This window comes from Panthera tigris, chromosome C1 (genome assembly GCF_018350195.1).
Source record: "Panthera tigris isolate Pti1 chromosome C1, P.tigris_Pti1_mat1.1, whole genome shotgun sequence".
In the NCBI taxonomy this organism is placed as follows: domain Eukaryota; kingdom Metazoa; phylum Chordata; class Mammalia; order Carnivora; family Felidae; genus Panthera; species Panthera tigris.
The window spans coordinates 153,730,774-153,750,280 of NC_056667.1; the positions used below are offsets into that span (position 1 = coordinate 153,730,774).

At 34.6% G+C, this 19,507-nt stretch overlaps 1 protein-coding gene across 7 annotated transcripts in view; it reads right to left on the reverse strand.

Moving 5' to 3' along the window:
- Window positions 1–469: 469 nt before the first annotated feature.
- The window catches only part of LOC102951441 (sodium channel protein type 1 subunit alpha), an 82,972-nt gene continuing 63,934 nt past the window's right edge, over window positions 470–19,507 (reverse strand). For all 7 annotated transcript variants that reach the window (XM_042994617.1, XM_042994616.1, XM_042994618.1 and 4 more), the window contains exons 21-26: window positions 13,913–14,194; window positions 11,407–11,460; window positions 9,697–9,834; window positions 7,675–7,779; window positions 5,840–6,110; window positions 470–3,748 (exon numbers count right to left, since the gene is read on the reverse strand). In XM_042994617.1, coding sequence (XP_042850551.1) covers window positions 2,571–3,748; window positions 5,840–6,110; window positions 7,675–7,779; window positions 9,697–9,834; window positions 11,407–11,460; window positions 13,913–14,194 — 2,028 coding nt within the window. In that variant the 3' untranslated portion in view covers window positions 470–2,570. The remainder of the gene's footprint in view (window positions 3,749–5,839; window positions 6,111–7,674; window positions 7,780–9,696; window positions 9,835–11,406; window positions 11,461–13,912; window positions 14,195–19,507) is intronic.

Here is a 19,507-nt window from a genome sequence, read left to right on the forward strand (position 1 = left end):
CTTTCCTGCTGGGACTTTCCATTAGCCACACCAGTTGGGAGCCAAAGGGTAAGAGAGCAATGTAGAAAATCACCCTTCCACAGAGCAAGAGGAGAAGCCTGGAGAGTGGTTCTAGAGGAGCAAACAAAATATCCTACTCACACATAGCAACTTTTAATTTTTTAAATACAGATTTGAGGGCTTCTTTTCGTATCTCAAGAGGCCATCTACCATGGCTCTGGCTCCATACTTTTTTTCCAGTGAAAGCTACCAGCTTATGCTCTGACATGAGTTCCTTCTAGCAGAAGTCACTTCCTACTGCTTGTAGCCCTTGGGAGGTCATTCCTCCCAGTCCCATTTCTACCCCAGGGTTTCTGTCAGCTCAGGTAGACTATGTGTTTGTGTCTTTCCCTTTCTCCCCCAATTTGTAGAATAAAATATCTTCATTTTCTTATAAAATGCTGTTAACAAAAAGTAACTAGGCAAACAATAAAATAAAAAATGTAACCTTTATTAGTTTTGCACATTTTTAATGTTGGTTAGCATCATTTAGGGTAATAGTAGCATTTTCCAGCATGCAGTTCACGAATACAGTTTATCTAAGTAATTTTAAGAAAAAGAGGAGCCTATGGTTTGCTTCTGTAAGAAACACAAAATATCCTGATGTAATTGACTATATAAGTTCACTACTCTCTGTTCTTGTGGAAAAAAATATGTGAAACCTGCATTATATTTAGAGCAATCTAGAGCAGGATGACTCCAAAGAAATGAAAACATAAACAGAAATTAGAAAAAAAAAGGACAAAAATGAAAAATAAGCACTACCTTCAATCAGTTTGTGCAGGCACTACCAAAAATATAACTAAAATGTTATACCCTTTTCCAATTGCAGAGCATAATTTGGACGTGGCTTGTGAACCTATTTTGCCCCTTAAAATTATGAAATAATCTAAAATTAGCAAATTTAATAAAAAAGCAGAAGTCTACAACTACCCAGTCTTGTTTTCATTTCTTGTTTAGCAAATGTCTTCCATGAAAAAGTACTATGGACAGAAAGTAAGAAAAGTGATTGTGATATCAACCCGAAGATAATTTCCTCTTCATATTTATGTACATAATGCTGAAAAATAAAATAAAATGACTTTTTACAGTATTTATATTTGCTTATAAAATTCTAAACACATTTTTAACAGGTTAAGCAGTGTGTGTTTGTTTTTTAAACATGTCTGTACAGTCTGGCTATACATCATATGTTATCCACTTAAAATTTAAAAATAACCAAAGAGCTGTTAAAGTGCTGCAAACTATTGCTTAATGACTTAAAGAAATGAGATCTGTTGAACAATTTCCTTGACTTTACCACTGACATATGGTTTCTCATAAATGAGATTCTGAGCAGTGGGAGAAACCAGATACAGCAGCATGGTAATATAAACATGCATTGATAGCATCCAAACTATCTATAATGGTACAGAATACATTATATTACCTGTGTAAAGCTTGCACTCTACATTTCTTGTGGTACATATTTGATGCAATAAATACTGTGCTTAGGTCATTATTTGTTTGCCCAAACGTGCACCACAGGGTAAAATGACTATTTACATAATAAATAGCATTTCATTAACATATACAGTTGTCAACCTGCTGAGCTGAAGATGGCTAAACGAAGTGCAGGATTAAGCAGAAATTTATAAAGGGTTCTTTTGGTCAATTCAGTCTTCGGGGAGAAGCAATGCTCATTTTTCAGTTTTTTTTTTTTTTAATACGATAAACAGAAACACAACATTTATGACTCCAGACATTTGAATGAAGTTTGCACCTGCTAAGATTTAATGGCCTACCCCCTCCCCCCGCCCAAAATGATCCACTTGGTCTGGTGGCTGGATTTGATGAAACAAGATCAACAAAGCACCTCCAGTTATCACCCAATTACCCCTCCCAGGAAGATGGATGGAATTTAAGAACTCATGGTTTTCCTTGTGACTTTTTTTTTTCATGCATGATCTCTAAGTGCAGCATGCCCTCATGCAAACCACACCTTTGTGCAGATGGGAGGCCGTGTGATTGTGATAACCCCCGGTGGCATACCTGTTGAAGAGACCCTTTGTCTATTTCACAACAGAAACCCCATTTACAAAAATAGTCACATATAATAAACAACATATGGATTAAAAAAAAGATGAATCCCCTAACAGATTTTGTAAAAATGTGACAAATGTGGCAGTTGAAATGCAAAGAGTGGATACAATTACTACACTAAAGTGTTTCATGTTAAACAACCCCCAAATTATAGGTTTGCACCCCTTTCAACTGGTCCCTACAGTCTGAGTAGCCATTTTGTCTCTTGTCTTCAGCAGTGTCAGCTGGTAGTGAGAGCAGTAACCTCCTGTCAAGGTCGTCTCCCCTTTACACAGAGTCACAGTTTTCTGACAAGGGGTCACTGTCTTATAGTAGGCACTGACCTTAAGTAGATTTGTGTAAAAACAGTCAGTTTGGCATTGACCTCCTAAAGGAGTCCTGTTGACAAAAATACATCACCTTCACAGGCTGTAAACAATTGTCACCCAATTATTCTTATTTATTTTCATTTACTTCCCTTTGGCTTTTTCATCTTTGCCTTCTTGCTCATGTTTTTCCACGATTGGCTTTGTTACCCGATCGTAGGAAGGTGGACAAGCTGCTGTGGACATGGTCAGATCAGTTTTCTCTGTAATAGAGTTTTCATTTATTCTGTCAATTATCATGTCTTCTTTTACAAGAAGGTTAGCCCCACCTTTGATTTTATTTTTATTATAGGTAAATGAAGCTTGTTTTACAGTTCGCTTTAAAAGGTGGCGCCTGTAAGCACGCTGAATAATTACAGCAGACACCTCCTCTTGTTTCCTTTTTAAAGTCGTAGTTATTGGCTGATAAGAGACTTTTGATGGATTAGAAGCCATGAATCGCTCCTCCATCTGTATTCGAAGGGCATCCATCTCTCCACTCTCTCCCAGAACCCGCTTTGTAAAAGCAAATAAGATGTCAAGACAGTGGATCCGGTCCCCACTGACCATGGGCAGGTCCATGGCAATGAGCTGGAGTTTGTTCGGTTGTGGCAAATTGAGAGGGGGTTCAAGAGCAGCTGCAAACTGAGATAGTTTTTCAAATTCCATGAACTGGGTGGCATCAGGATCAAACTTCTCCCAAACCTCATAGAACATCTCAAAGTCATCCTCACTCAGGGGCTCTGCACTTTCCTCAGTAGCGACACTGAAGTTCTCCAGGATGACAGCGATGTACATGTTCACCACAACTAGAAACGATATGATGATGTAACTGACAAAAAAGAAAATCCCCACAGATGGGTTCCCGCAGTCTCCCTTAACAGAGCTTCCAGGGTTAACTTTATTAGGATCACAGTCAGGTGGTTTACTGTTGAGAATAGGTGCTAGCAATCCATCCCAGCCAGCAGAGGTGGTAATTTGGAACAGGCAGATCATGCTGTTGCCAAAGGTCTCAAAGTTGAACATGTCATCAATTCCAACTTCCCTCTTAACATAGGCAAAGTTGGACATTCCAAAGATGGCGTAGATGAACATGACCAGGAAGAGCAGGAGGCCGATGTTAAACAAGGCGGGAAGGGACATCATCAGAGCAAAGAGCAGAGTGCGGATCCCCTTCGCCCCTTTGATCAGACGCAAGATTCGACCAATCCTGGCGAGACGGATCACTCGGAACAGGGTAGGGGACACGAAGTATTTTTCTATCAGCTCGGCCAGAAACATGCCTGTGGATAAAAAGTGAGAATACCAACCATTGAAGTTATCCACTAAGATAATAATCAAAATTTTGTTAAGGCTCTAAGGTAAAGTTCAGAATCCTGAAATTCAGTTGCATAATCTTAAATTTGACATACATATCATATACATGTAACTGTATATAATATTATTAATGAACTTTAATTTTGACATTCAGTATTAAATTCAACTCAATATTTGTTATAGACTCAATTGTGTCCTTCCTCCTCACTACCCCCCATTCACGTTTTAAAACTCTAACTCTCCAATGCATAGTATTTGGAGAAAGTTTGGAGGGGATAATTACGTTTAGATGAGGTCATAGGGTGGGGCTCTCATGATAGGATTAGTACCCTTGTAAGAAGAAACACTAGAGAACTATCTCCTCTCTCTCTGCCGCATGAGGACATACAAGAAGGCAGTCATCCACCAGCCAGGAAGAGAGCCCTCACCAGAAACCCACTACGCTGGCAGCTTGTTCTTGGACTTCTATCCTCTAGAACTATGAGAAAATAAATTCCTGTTGGTTAAGCCACTCAGTGTGTGGTAAGTTGTTATGGCAGTCCAAGTTAAGACAATGTTCAGAAATAATTTTACGGTACTTTTGTCTTTGAGGGATGTCTAAAGACTATCTTTAGCTTACATAAAATCTCAAGACTAAATATATAAAAAATAAGTTAAAAATTACCAAGTCTGTCTGAACAGCAGTGGCCAAGGATATAAGTACATATTTATATGAATACAATTATTTTTTTTTCTGAAATTGCCTATTCAGTCCTTACCCATCTGAAAGTAACTACCATTTTTAATACTATTTTCATTTCTCCATGAACTTGGTACTTGCCTGAGCTTCCACTATAATATTTTTACATATTATATATATGTGCTGCTACATTTCTAAAAGGATCCAAGCTGGTGCCCTTTCTGGTCTCCTGCGTCTAACGTTGGTCTCTCAGACACTTCTTTTAAGATTTTTTCTCTATTTGCTTTTTAGATAATGAAGTAACAATTGAACTAATTTCCTGATTGGTTCAGAAAACCAAGGTCTTTCAAGTTACACTGTCTCATTCTAGAAAAGTATTAGTCTAAGTGTGTGTGGTGTGTGAGAGAGGGAGAGAAAAAGGATGATAAAGAGAGAGTGAGATAGAGAGAGGTGAATATAACCTTAGTACCCTATCCACAACTGATTGCATCATAGGTTACTGTAGAAATCAAAGGATACCTGCAATATACGAGTTGGATATAAAACCAACTCCTTAAGAGGAGGTAATGGCATGAAAATCTACCCATCAGAGGTGCCCCATATTGAATGGTAAAATGTTGACCCAATCATATTATCTGGTTTAGGAAAGAATGAATACTTTAGGCCCACAGATACACTTCTCCACTTCCCTGGAGCTAGAGTTGTATCTTTAATGAGATGAGCTGCTACTGATGTGATGTGTTGTACATTCCAGACTTCTAAGTATATAATGATAAAATGATGTCCCATACCACCTCGCATCCCCTTGTGCATCATTAGTATAACTCCATTTCAAGGTTATCTAGAAAATCTCTACCTGATACCCTTAAAGAAACTTCCATCTGTATTTGCTAACATTCTGTTCTTATCTTTATTTTTTTTTCACTCTATGCCTTTCTTTATCTTCACACCAGCTTCCACTCCTGTCTACATGCTGATGACTCTGTGTCTATATCTCCAATGCAGTGTCTTTCCTTAGGACCAGACTAAATTTTTAGTTCTCTTCTCAACAGAATCATCTAGATATTATATAGGCTATTTAATCTAAACATGTCAAAAAACATTTTTGATCTTAGTTAATAGCACATTCCTAGTTCAAATTAATGGGAATATACTAGATCCACAAATAATATACCTAATCTACAACGGTGAACATAGGATACAATATTGTACATATAGCAGGAGCCTCATTTTGTAAGAAAAACAAGCACACCTGGATGAAACATAGAAAATTTCAGAGTAGTGATTTCTGAGTGGTGGGATGACCTCTAATGTAAAGCAAATGTTACAACTTTTACTTTTATTGAACAGAATTGAAGAGATGTTAAATACTTCTTACCTACAATGGAGAGAATGACAACCACAAAATCAAAAATATTCCAGCCTATGGTAAAATAATAATGGCGGAGGGAGATGAGCTTCAGCACACACTCTCCAGTGAACAGCACAATGAACACCAGGTTGATGCGTGACAGAATGTTTGTCACATATTCACTCTGGTCATCTGTTTCTACCATCATTGTGACCATGTTGAGACAGATAAGAATCATGATGCTGATGTCAAAGACTTGTCTAGTTACAAAGTCAAAGACCATTCCTTGAAATTTGTTCTGTAGGGAAACAGGAAAGCTTTTTAGCAACCGAGGAGTTTTCCTGTACATATTAGCATCTGCCTAAGTACTTTCTGCATTGGTTAACTTTCTAATATTATACATAGTAACCACTGACTCTGAATGGTGTAAAAGATGGCTTGTAACACATTAATTTTAAAAATTTAATAACCTAAACTTCTATTTACCAATGGGTATTCCACAGAATAATGATCCCTGTCAAAAGGGTACCTCTGATAAGAAACATTGCATACTATACTCTTCACCCAGAGGCACAAATGTATATTAACATATTAAGATTATGAGAAATAGAGAAACCTGCCTAATTTTATTTTACTAGAATATCCTATGATCAGTTGGACCATGCAGGCATCTCAAAATATAGTATCTAGCAACATTCCATTTGTCTTATTCTCAAAGAATTGCTAAAGAGAACTTGGGATTTCCAGGACACATCTATAACATTATGCATTTAAAACCTATGAATGGTGATACTGATGTTCTTCCACCAAAAGTCTTTGTTGACTGTCAGACATAGAATGCTGACCCTACACAGGAATAATCAGACCATAATGACCTTCTTTATACTTTGATGTCAAAAATTAATGTCCCCATCACTGATCTGTCATTCTGCCCCTCATTTCTGCCACTGTTAGTCACTGCAGGCCATTGTCAGGCTCATTTCCTTAGGCTGCTGAGGAATTCTGAGGATATCTTCTATCTTACATTTTTTCTACACATAGTTGACCCATTTCTACTTCCAGGGTTAAGGTTTAGTAGAGAACAGTATGTATTTCTCATCATTTTCAAGAAGGCAACTGTTGGATGGCACAGTATGAATGTTCACTAGTATTTTGTTCCCTAATGTGCCTCAGGAATTATTTTAACTTCACAAATCATCATCACAAAAATCAATACAGTGTAGGATAAGGCTTCTCCATTTCACAGGAGTTGTTTGGTTGGTTTATCATGGAAGCATGAGGATTGTTAGTTATCATCATGAATTGTATTTATTGCCCCTGATGGCTGAAGACATTAGTAACTTCTAACTATATAGCCATCTACACGAACAGCAGATACCAGAATTCTTTTTTTCTCCACTCAGTACATCTAACGGACAACACAAGGGAAGTAAGATGTTATTTCACTCAGCACTTCATCACTTTGTTAACCTAGCAGAAAATTGCATGCTTTTTAATCCCATCCAAATTTTATCCCTCTTCTTAAGATGACTCAGCAACTACTTTTGAGTTCTGAACAGCTTTTTCTTGCGCATAACACATTATTTATGTGCCTTCGCCATTTAGGTTGGATTCTAGTTGTGTAATTAGAAGTCCCCTGAAAACAAGGATGCATTTTTCTGCTTCTTCTTTTTCTTTCTGGTCTCTCTTTTTTTTTTTTAAGTAATTTTTACCATTACCATAAAAGGTATGAATTAATGATATTCTAAAAATGGAAGAAATCTTTGCCGCTGGAAATGTTAGCTACTATCTCTTCTGTAAGAAAACACATGCAATTTTTTGTCTTTGTTTATTTTTTTCCCGTATCATTTGGTATTTCTTACTCCTGGTCGAGGTATAGGCTTTTGTGGCTTTTTTGATCCCAATTTTTTCATTGCATTATAGTATTTCTTCTGTTCTTCTGTCATAAAGATATCTTGACCTCCAAAGTATAGAAAAGAAAAATAAAAACTGGTGAAAACTGTGCCCCTTTGCACATAATTTTTCAATGTTAAACTTAAAACAGGAAAAGGATGGCTAAAAAAGGAAACGGATAAAATAATTAAGCCTAGAATTTTAAATTTGAAAAATACAAATTGCATTTTTTAGGTGCTACAGTATTATTTAATTCTCACAGTAATCCAACATTGACTTTATTACTTTCAGTATTATTTTATGGCAGAATGAAAGCAAGCAACTGAGAGGCTAAGTATTTTACCCAACACCATATAATAAGTGAGTGGTAAAATGCGATTTGCTGAAACATGAAATAATAAGTTTCTAATGCTAGACAGACTGCTTTTCAGAACTTAAAGACAATCATTTTCTTATTCCAGTGCAGCAATGCATTAGAGTATGTATATTGTAGGATGGGTTAAAGTTATTATAATCCACCTTCACTCAGCCAAGAATTGGAACAAAAGGATAAAAAGGAAACTGGCCAAGTTGGTAGAAGTGTTAGGAATCAGAGATCATTAGTACGGCAAGGATGTGACAGGCCAGGAGGATTGCAACCCAGGCTAATAAGTGATATAAAGACCTGACATTGATCATAGAATATATTAATAACAATAAAAAGGGGTGGGGACAGGAATTTTCTATAGTGAAAACATCTCATACAATGGAAGCACTCATACAATAACAAAATATACTGAACAAATAAGATGAAGGAATGATCAACAAGGAAGAAATATAAATGACAAAAAGCACCGAAAACATGTTCAAATCTACTAGTAATAATAGACATAAAAATTAAAATTAAAAGCAATTTTCATTTATCAAATGTCAAGTATTAAAAACAGAATGTTTGATGCCAGTGAAGCAGCAGTGACCTGAGCACATCCATACACTGTTATTGAGACTATGAGCGAGCATATTGTTTGGAGGAAGCAAAATACTTTGGAAATTTGTCTTAAGAAAATAATTAAATACTAATTTTTATTTTTTATTTTTTGGCACAAAGACTTTTGACTAGGTACTCTTTAAATCATTAAAGATTAGAAACAACATAAATCATCCATTTTTGGGGAAATAGTTAAGTAAATTATGATAATCTACGTACAAAGACTTAACAAAATGGCAAAATACTTATGTTAACTCAAAAAGAGAATTTATAACTATAGATAAAATAATTTTGATAACAAGAATATGTTTGAAAAGTGTGAACAGAAAAACATAAAGTGTGAATAGTGATTACTCCCAAGTAATGGTATTTCTTTACTTTTCATACTTTCTATAATGTGCATATATAATCAGGATGATAAAATGGGCTTTATAAATGATAATAAGATAAAGAGCTGTTCAATTCAACACTGGGACTAATATTTTATAATTAAATATCAAGGAGAAGGAAATAGAAATTATAAAAAGATCCAATGAAGGAAAAAATGTGAAAAGAAACACTAGGAGATGCTTATGCAAACCTTTTGCCTAATTTATTGCAAACATTCTAAGGGTTTTCACTGGAAAGAATATTTTAAGTAGGGGAATTACAGGGATAAAACAATGAGTTGACTTTGGAAAAGGGGCATATGCTGTCTTCTTTTCTAGTTTTTTTTTCTAATTATTCTCTTCGAAAGGACTGAAAATGTGGCCCCTGGCTAAAAAAAAAAAAAAAAAAAAAAAAGAGAGAGAGAGAGAGAGAGAGAGAGAGGTTTTGTGAATCTATGTACAGGAATGGAACCCAGTCATTCTTGGCTTTCTATACCCTGAAGGAAATGGGCTGTAGATGGTAGAAGGAACGGATGAAAAATAGATTTTAATGTATATGCCCATTTGGCTTCTGAATCAAAGTACTCATTTAGTGGAGAGAATGCTTCAAATAATTTTGCTATCTTAGTGAAAGAGAAAATATTAGAAATACTTATCTTCTTTTTTTGCTGGTTGAAATTATCTATGATGACACCAATAAACAGATTCAAGGTGAAGAAGGACCCAAAGATGATGAAAATAACAAAGTAAAGATACATGTATAGACTGTCCTCATACTTAGGCTGGAGTTCCACCTACCAAAGGAGAATAGTTTGTAAAATGTCACAATACATTTTGATGCTATAAGTCAGTGCATTTTCACGAGAATAGAAAAGAAAATGCCTAGTAATACTTAGCAGTACTTTTCTTTTTCCCTCTGAGTCAGCTGCCTCTAAAAAAAGTCTCTGAAATTAGCCTTTAGAGATGTTTTCATGTAAAAAATATAGTGATTATGACACTTTAGAATCTATTTTTTATAACTATAAATACAACTAGTATCTTGCTATTTGGATAGTAGAGTGCTAAATTTGGTAAAAGATTTTTAGGTACTGAGTTTTAATAATTTAAAAATTATTAATGAAAAATTTTATTCTAGTATATATGTATAGACTATGCTTAGACACAACTATTTGTGTATGCATGAATTTATTTGGTAAACAAGAACTGAGTTATTCATTTAGAAGTTCAGCATCATACCTTTATCATTACAATAGTCCTTGAATTTTTTAGGACATATTTTAGTAGACACAACTGGACACCCGTCTTATGAATCCTCAGTTGATGATTCAGTCTTTAGATTTAACTTCCAGTAAATTATCATTGAGCTACCACATATTACGTAGTAAAGGGTAAATGAGTCACAATAGATAGTTCTCTAATAAATTCATGTCCTTCTAAAGATAACACAGTTAAAACCCACCAAATACCCAAAACATAATTGTAAGTAACAAATGAAATGACACAACTCTGGTGGATATCACGAAAGCACTCAACATGAAACTAAAGCCACTTATGGAAGTGCACATTAAGAAAGTTAAGTGAGCCGTACCAGGTCAGTTTACAGATTACACAGAGAGAAGTTAAACTTTATGATAATAGACTAAACAATAGATTGGACTTCCAAACAATAGATTGGACTTCAGAATGGATAGATGAGGACTGACAGACCAGACTAAATTTTACAAAGTTTTGAAGAGCAGAGTTGGAATAAGCATGGATTTCAGTTCTCTTCTTAAAGCCTGAAAGAGACTATTGTAGGAGAAACCAAATAAAGTAGGTCTTTACTTTGGTGATATAAACTTAAAGGAAATGTTAACCATAGAAGTGATAACATCATTGGTAAAGGCTTCAGTAAATTTATAGATGCTGAAATCATATACAAGAATGAATTTAAAAGGGATTGTTCTAGAAATCTAAGGCTGCCTGGACAACATTCATAACTTTTCACACTGTCTACTACTTATGAAGAGTAACTATACATTTCAACTACCGATACTGATCATATATTTTTTCACATTTGCTCCCATATGCTGATTATATAATTAGTAGATAAAAAGAAAGCAAAATAGAAAAATATTTAATACAGGGATATTTGTCAGTTATTAAACATATGAATGTATTCATTTACCTTTCAAAATAATTTGTTTTCATTTATTTTAGTAAGATCTTTCTGATAAACACTGCTATATTTGAATATTAATTTGAGCCAATTTTTCCTTTTTTAAAACAATCATCATAGAATCATTCCATTTTGCTGCTATGCCCTGTTGAATTAATTTTAGAACCTAACCAATGTTACAAAAAGGCAGGAGATAAGGAATACTTACATTTCTGGAATCAACTGCTGCATACATTATATCCATCCATCCCTTAAATGTGGCCTATTAAAAAGGACATGCATGCTTTACTTTGGAATAATTCAGACCTAATGTTTAATAAATATTCTTACTTATGTATTTTTTAAAAGGAACAATGTGAAAGACAGTTCAAAACAAGTTTTACATAGATTTTGGACCAATACAATATCTTAGTAAGGCTTTTCATTTCTAAAACACACAACAAACAAAAATCGTTATTTGATATATCCTCCTGCTTGATAACTAACTCACAAATACTTCTCTACTCCTTAGAGTTAATGGAATAATGCAAATTTAAAGTGTTATAGAAATTTGGTGGAATACTTTTAGAAAGCTTTACAAATGCCAACACACTTGGAGATATCTGTAGCAGCAAAACAATTACAATTTAGATCTACAAATCAATCATTACATTTAGATCTACTGCAAGGTGATGAAAGTGAAAGTTTAACATTTCTCTTGATCATAACACTCTGAGGATCATACGGACATGTATAAAGTCAGAGTTGCAACTATTCTTTTAAGAATTTTGAAGAATAGCACCCAGAAATCATCCTATAGTCTACCTTTTTCCCTGTAGTTTTAATGAAAGTGAGTTAATATGGGTAAAAGTAGAAAATAATACAGTAGATACTTGGCATTCTCAGATTCAAGATGGATCCCAAGTCTAGTAGCTTATAGTAACTTGTTTTAAGCCCTGAGAGTCTGAGAGGATTGTTTTTAGCTACTGAACAAGTCTAGAAAGCTTTCAGCATCTGTATCCCAACACATCTTCGTTTTCATAACACTAACACTTGTGAAATGGTGGATGTCATGGGAAGAAAGCCAAGGAAGGGTTTGTGTGATGGCAGTGGAAAGAAAGTAATGATTCTTAGCTACAAAATAGAAGCTATCTATCAGAGGGGGAAATACTGAATGTCAGTGGCTGAGGTCAATGACGGAACAAGTCCATTACCCACTAGGTACAGGAACAGAAAAAGTGATTCATAGAACCATTTCAATGAGTTACTCATCAACAGAGGTGATTCTGTACAAAGCCAACTGTAAAGTAGTACTTTAGAGTTTCTTTAGTGGCAGAATTTATCTAATGGCTGCGTGCAAGATCTTTACCCTACATTTTCAGAATTATTTATCATTTCAAGGACCTGCTTCAAAATTTTTTTTCTTTTCTCAATTTTATGGAGGAAATGATACACTTAGGTGATATTTACAAGTGTGGTTATTAATTAAGGGTTAGGATAAATTCTCAAGAAAATGTCACCATGTGTCCACTACAATATTTAAAGAAATCATACTTCCAGATTTTTTTAAATCCCTATTTTAATTGCATAAACATTCAGAGTAAGTCAGAAACATCCAGAAGAGAAATAAGAATTTCCAACAAGAAGGTGGGAAGAACTTATAAAGGAATCATAGTACAGACACCTCTGAAAGAGAGGTAAAAGGGTTTTTGACCCATGCAGGTTTGTTTGCTTGGTTAGTCTCTTGGTTGAGCAATTGAAAACATGATCCTGGTGAAGAGAAATAGATTTCTGTGCTAAAGCCTCTGTAGAGAAACAATGAAAGAACTTTTACAGTCTGTTTTTTTTTCCTTAGGCTGACTTTGCAGTGGCCAAAATAGAGCAATATCTTACTATGTTTTTTAAACAATCTGGATTCTGTTTTTATCCACTGCTTTGTCATGATGCAGCTGCTGCCAAAAGCAGCATCAAATGCAGATGTTTATAGGGCCACCATCTTTTGTGTTTTTATAAATTGCAAACGGTTTTTCTTTTGTGCAAATCAGGCTTAGGAGACCCGGTAGTAAAAAACATTAATATTCAGATACTTACGTATTTAAAGTAGTAAGTACAATAAGGATACTATTATTATGTATAGTAGACTTAGGTAATTGTTCTGAAATGCCATTTGAAGTGAGGCCACAGCTGCTTATATTTCATTTCTGGGTTCAGGCACTACTCTGTATTATTTGTATTTCACTGTGAGGATCCAACCCTAAAACCTCAAATATCATTCCCTGGTCTTCAAGCCAAATCATACAACTCAGTAGCAGTTAATTGCCACCAATTACTTATAATCCAATCAGGTGTGTTAAGTATGTATGTTTGGGGAGGGTGATCCATCAGTGGAAAATGCTTTCTAATTGCAATAGAAAAAAATAAAGCAAACGTATTGATTTATTCATCAACTTGTTTATATGGGAAGAGAGCAATATAGGCAGGAAGAGAAAAAAACCTTTGGAAAGAACTGAATTGCCTGGCCTCTATCAACTATGTCTGCACTGCTTGCATGGGCTGAAGTTGCCACCCACCTGGGCTAACACACTTGTGCTAACAAATCAAAATTAGAAAAAAAAAAAGTGTGTGATAAACTTCCTTCTTAATAGCTAAAGTCTCTTCTTAGTAACTTAGATGTATGTTATCACTTTATTATTCCAAACAATAAACAAATTTCAGAGAAAAGAGTGTTCACTTACAACTTGAAGCAAAGAGAGATACCCAAATCCTACATTATCAAAGTTTACTTTCACATTTTTCCATCGGGCAGTCTCATTTCTTTCTATTAGTTTTAGGCAATCAGAATGATTATTCACTTCGGAGATCTCAAACATGTCACCAGTTGTGGTGTTAATACAGTGGTAGAATTTGCCAGCAAACAAATTTACGCCCATGATGCTGAAAATTAGCCAGAATATAAGACAAACCAGAAGCACATTCATGATGGATGGAATTGCTCCTAAAAGGGCATTCACAACCACCTAATACACAAATGGAAAAAAAGAAAAGTCAGAATTCTTGTTGGTTAAAAATTAAAAGACATTCTCCTAGTAATCTTTAGTATTTCTTAAAAAAAATTTTTTTTTTACTATTGAGACTATTCTATGACACTTAAAAGCAAAGTAAAAAAATCTTAAAATGAAATCCATTCTTTCTTAAGCAATACATTTAGGGAAACAAATATAGATAATATAACAAAGAAAAAGAAAGTTTAACAAAGAGAGGGGGAAGTACCAAAAGGATGAAGGAAAGGCAAAATCAGAGGAATTTGCTGCCAGATGAATTGAGAATATTTGTTGTTTATTAGAAAAAAGAGAGGCAGGAAATCCTAATACAGACGATAAACTAATTTTAAAAAAGGTTATATATTAAATAATGAAATTAAAATATTTGGACACAAGTCAATTTGACCAATATATTTAAAAAAATTAAAAATTCAGATGTATAAATATAAAAATATTATTAAATGCCTAATATAGTTTTGTCCTTAATTATTCATGCATTGCTATGACTAATAATAATTTTTGCATAAGAAGCAAGACAATTTAGCATTATGTATTTCATTAGATCATCACATCGTTTATTTCAAGCTCCAGTCATGTCAGTTGTTTCATTTACTGAGTTTAATTCAATAAACTTATTTTAAATGAAACATAATAGAAATTGGTTTCTTAGGAAAATAAGAAAAGGAGGGGTGCCATACATAGTGCCCAACTGTGAAGTGATTAACATACAATTCTGAGCTAAATAATGACCTACTCTTTTTCTATGGGAGCATGTTTTTTTCCCTCTTATCTTAATTTTTGGATCACAGATTAAAAGATCTGAGTTTTCGTATTTGGCAACACTGTAGGGATGGCTGTCCTTGCTCCCTCCTCCACAGTGCCCATTGGAGCTATATTATGAGTCACTAAGAGGGAAGATAAAGACAGGCCCTAAAATGCTCATAAGTGACAGAAGATGCCTCAGACTTGAACGACTGATAGCTAAGTTAATTCTGCCTATGGACTTCTATTATTATTGTCAATCTGATCCAATGTAAACAACAGGCATCAAAATATCTTCCATCTGCCATTTGATGCCAGTGTATTTTTAGAACAATGTTTTTTGATTGCCTGTCTGAAAAAACAAATACACGAGCCAATTCCTTATGCTTCTGAGCCGTGTTTAAAGTTTGCAAAGAACTCTAGGCCGTCTGGGGTTCCAAAACAGTGTGATAAGTGGGCCGAAGGAAACAGTAAAACCACTATTGGCAAAGGTAAGGAAATGAGCATAAACATTTAAGTTGGTTGAATTATCCAGGCAGATCCAGGTGATATAGCCTATGCAGCCTACCAAACTGAAACATGGCACCTTACCATATCTCATTTGCCTGTCTGCAGTAATACAGTTGATTGAATAAATCCTTCTTTTATACTTCATTTTAAATATGTGGATACACTTAGATTTCTCTTGTATTCAAAATTTAATAGCTGAAAGCAAGTTACTTATTTCCCTCCTTTTCTGAATATTTTGCCTACCATCCAGATTTAAAAAAAAAAACAACCCTTATTTTTATTGTATATTCATAGAGTACACACTTAAATGCACGTTTTTACCTACAATAGCCAATTTAGAGCATGGCAGAATACTGGTGACCTCTACTTACTTCCTGAATTTCTTTTCATGTCAGTCTGCAGGTCTCACACTTCTTCCTTTAAAACTTTTCTCATCTCTGTTACTTCTTTTCACCATCCATCCTAGCTCTGGCCTCCATTAAGTCATACTGGCCCTCTTGTCAAAGTCTTCTAACTTTCTCCTTCCTTTGATCCACGTAAGATGAATTCATTATCCCTGAGTCTCACTTGAAAATTATTTAATGGATTCCCACTGATGATCAAATATTTTCCTTACCTTGGTATTCAAATTACTCCATAATCTACATTTCCAGTTTAAACTTCCCTAGCCGCCTACCCTTCATCCCAACCCAACTAATACAATACCAGACACCTGAGATGCCTTTGGAATCCCTTGCTAAGTATCCCCCTTTCTGGAACATTCTTTCTTCTACAAGGTCTGGTTCATGTAGCACTTCTTTCACGGAGCCCCAGTTCACCCTCCACATTAGCCTCCAAAATAAAGATCAACATTTCCTCTTTTGAATTTAAGAATCAGAATTCCAGTGCTGGCCAGGACCATAGAAATAATTTAGTATGGTGTTTTCTGTTGGCAATGAGAAAATGAGGCTAAAAGATTACGATCAGAAAGTAGACTAGAAGTGGCACCTAGTGCTTTCTCTTTCCATTCTACCTCACTGATTCACCTTGGAGTTGCTCCCATTTATCTGGTTTCCAGATTGTTCTGGATTAGAGTTACTTGCATTCCTGTGATCTTGATAGATGAGAGGCTTTCCTTTTTCTAATTTAAGATGCAAAAATATATTATACTTCTCCAAGGCCTTGAATGCTTTGAATATAGGAAACAGAGTGCTTTGGGTATAGGGAAAAAAAAAAGGTTGATTGAATGAATGAGAGGAGTAAAGATTAACTTAGCATTTATTGAGGAAAATATAATCTTTAATGTTAGTTTTGATTATGAGATGAGACTAAAGAACCTGACACAAGAAATGTTGTAGGTTAGCCAATAAGTCTGAGAGGTTTACTTTGCAACAGGGGATTTGTTTTGCGTTAAAATGAACTCCATGTAATTCATGATCACACGAAAGAGCAAGCAAGGACTCTGAAGCAGTGTCTTTCAGGATATGGTCTGCAATGTTGGCATACGTTTGGTCCAGAGGAAAGGTTTATTTTTATGAAGATAAAAACATTAAATATTGGAAAACATTTGGCACAGTATTGGGCAATTTACTGTACAAAGGTCCATCATATCTAAAATTTCATTAAATTAAGCAATAAAGTTCAGAGAAAGGATTGCCTTTTCCCAGGACCCCTAAGCCATTCCTTGGTTCAGCACAGAAGGAGGTGTATTAATTCTTTTCAGGCTCTAGGGATCTGCAGCAATTGGTTCCCATGAGGTGAAGGTACTGGGAAAAGATGGCCTGAATAAATTGGGAAGAACAGATAGAGATTTCAGGATGCAGAAACGAAGATGTCTAAGGAAGGAACTATCTTAATACTAGAGGTTGCTTCTTCTCACAGATGCTTTGTAAGACACCAATAGAATTTCTCTATTTTAGCACAATCCAATCTTATAAAGACTCTTTCCATATCTAGTTCATTATCTGCATTTTTATTAAATCAACACAAAATGAAGGATTGACAATTAAGTATGCAAATTAATGTTAGGAATTTTGATACATGTAGAAATGTCTTGTCTGAACAAATTATCTCTGAGCTTCAAATAATACTACTCATGGATTCTAATGCTTCTCTAGTCTAAATACAAAAACTACATGAATAAAAATCAAAAGCAGGCGAGGTAAAATCACATCTTTAAGTATAAAGAAGAGTAATGGAATCTTTTAAAAAGCTAATGACTACATTTGTGTTGTGGGGTTTAATTAAGATAATTGTCTTTGAGAGATGCGATACTTCAATTATCTAAACAAAAACTCCAACTTGATCTCTCTCAAAATAGAAACTCTTCTTCATGTACATTATTTTTAAACTTTAAGAATAAACAAACTATAGATTTATTTTTATTTATGTTTTCATCATGTTATCTTCTAAGATCCTAAAAAGTTATTTGGGAGTGACTTACTCTAAGAACTGGGTTTATACATTAAATTCTATTTAATACACGTGATAAGACATTTCTGTTTTGTTTCTAGGTGGGTATTGTAGTCTGTATAGTTCGAATAAGCGGATTTTTTTATATTAACTTTTTTTCCATTTATAACACAATTCACATGTGCTTACTCAACTCTTAATATATTTTGCCTCATTACATTTTGAAAATAACTCTCCTAAACTTTCATTTAATAAAAACGGAAATGGTCACACAATCAACACCAGTCTTATGAAAGCTGGAATATTGAACCCTAGCATCTGCTCATACATATCAACAAGGCAGGGAATTGCCTGCTGGCATCTGGATGGCAGTTTTCAGGACCCAGAATCAATGTAAAAAATGGCAAGGTTTTTATGTCTCAAACAGCACCATCAATTGACAAGTTAAAATTTCCACGCATTCATTCTAAACCAGGTCCCCCACCCTCACCAATCAGATAATCTCCCCATAAATGAATAACTCCATATACACATAACTAAATCATATTCAGTGAAACTTAGTAAAGATATGAACCGTTGGTGTTCAAATCCACACAGGGTAAATTCACAAAGGTATTTTTCTCAAAAGAAAACTTAAGGCAATTGAAAATAGGGGATTCGAATATAGTGTACTTTTCCCTATTGTGGTGAGAGAGTACCATTCCCAATCCCTCCCTCATCCCACTACACAAAGTCACAGTGAAAGGATGAAAGGTAGCAAAAGGGGTAATACAGTACCCATAATAAAGGGCTGAGGGGAGGAACCAGCGCTCCACCCCATCCAAGTTGGAGCAAGATTATCCTATATAAAATAGAAATATATAGTTTGTTATTAGTTAGAAATCTGATATGACAGAACATTTGGTGTTACTTTTTGTATATGATATGGTCTCTGTCTGTTTCCCTATTAATCAAGACTTGAGTTCTTTTGAAAAAGAAGGTATCTAAGATTTCTTAGATTAGGAAATTAAAATTACAAATTTAAGTACAAATTTTATTTTACTCTAGATATTCATGACATCAATTCACTCAGTTCAATTTTACAAGTTGAAAAATTTGGACTGGAAATTTGAAATACAATAAATGTTTAAAAGCTGTCAGCCAGAAATGTGCATAAAGCATGCAAAACATAAAGTGCAACGTGATGATAATTTATTCCTTTCTAACTTCTTATCAAGCACTATACAACATGCTTTGTTTGGTAATGTTGCATAAAAGCACATGCTTGAAAAAGTGACAAATCAACAGAAATAAAATGAGTGCTTGATTTATACTCTGACACAGCTATTGTGGTTTTATGCTGCTAAGGAAAAGAATAAAATGAGAGTTTCTGAATGTATTCACACTGGGAAATATCACTTCCCAAATATAATCATCATTATTATCTCCATCTTCACCATTATCCATATTTACATTTTTACAAAGTAAAAAAATCCAAGCATCAGAAGCACAAAAATAGAATTAATAATCGGGTTATTTTGTCTCTACAATGCCAAACACGTGTTGAAATGATCAACCATTTTAGGGTTGTGTATATTCTGTCATTACGAGGCAAGGAATTACATTCATAAATCCTATAATTTAAAT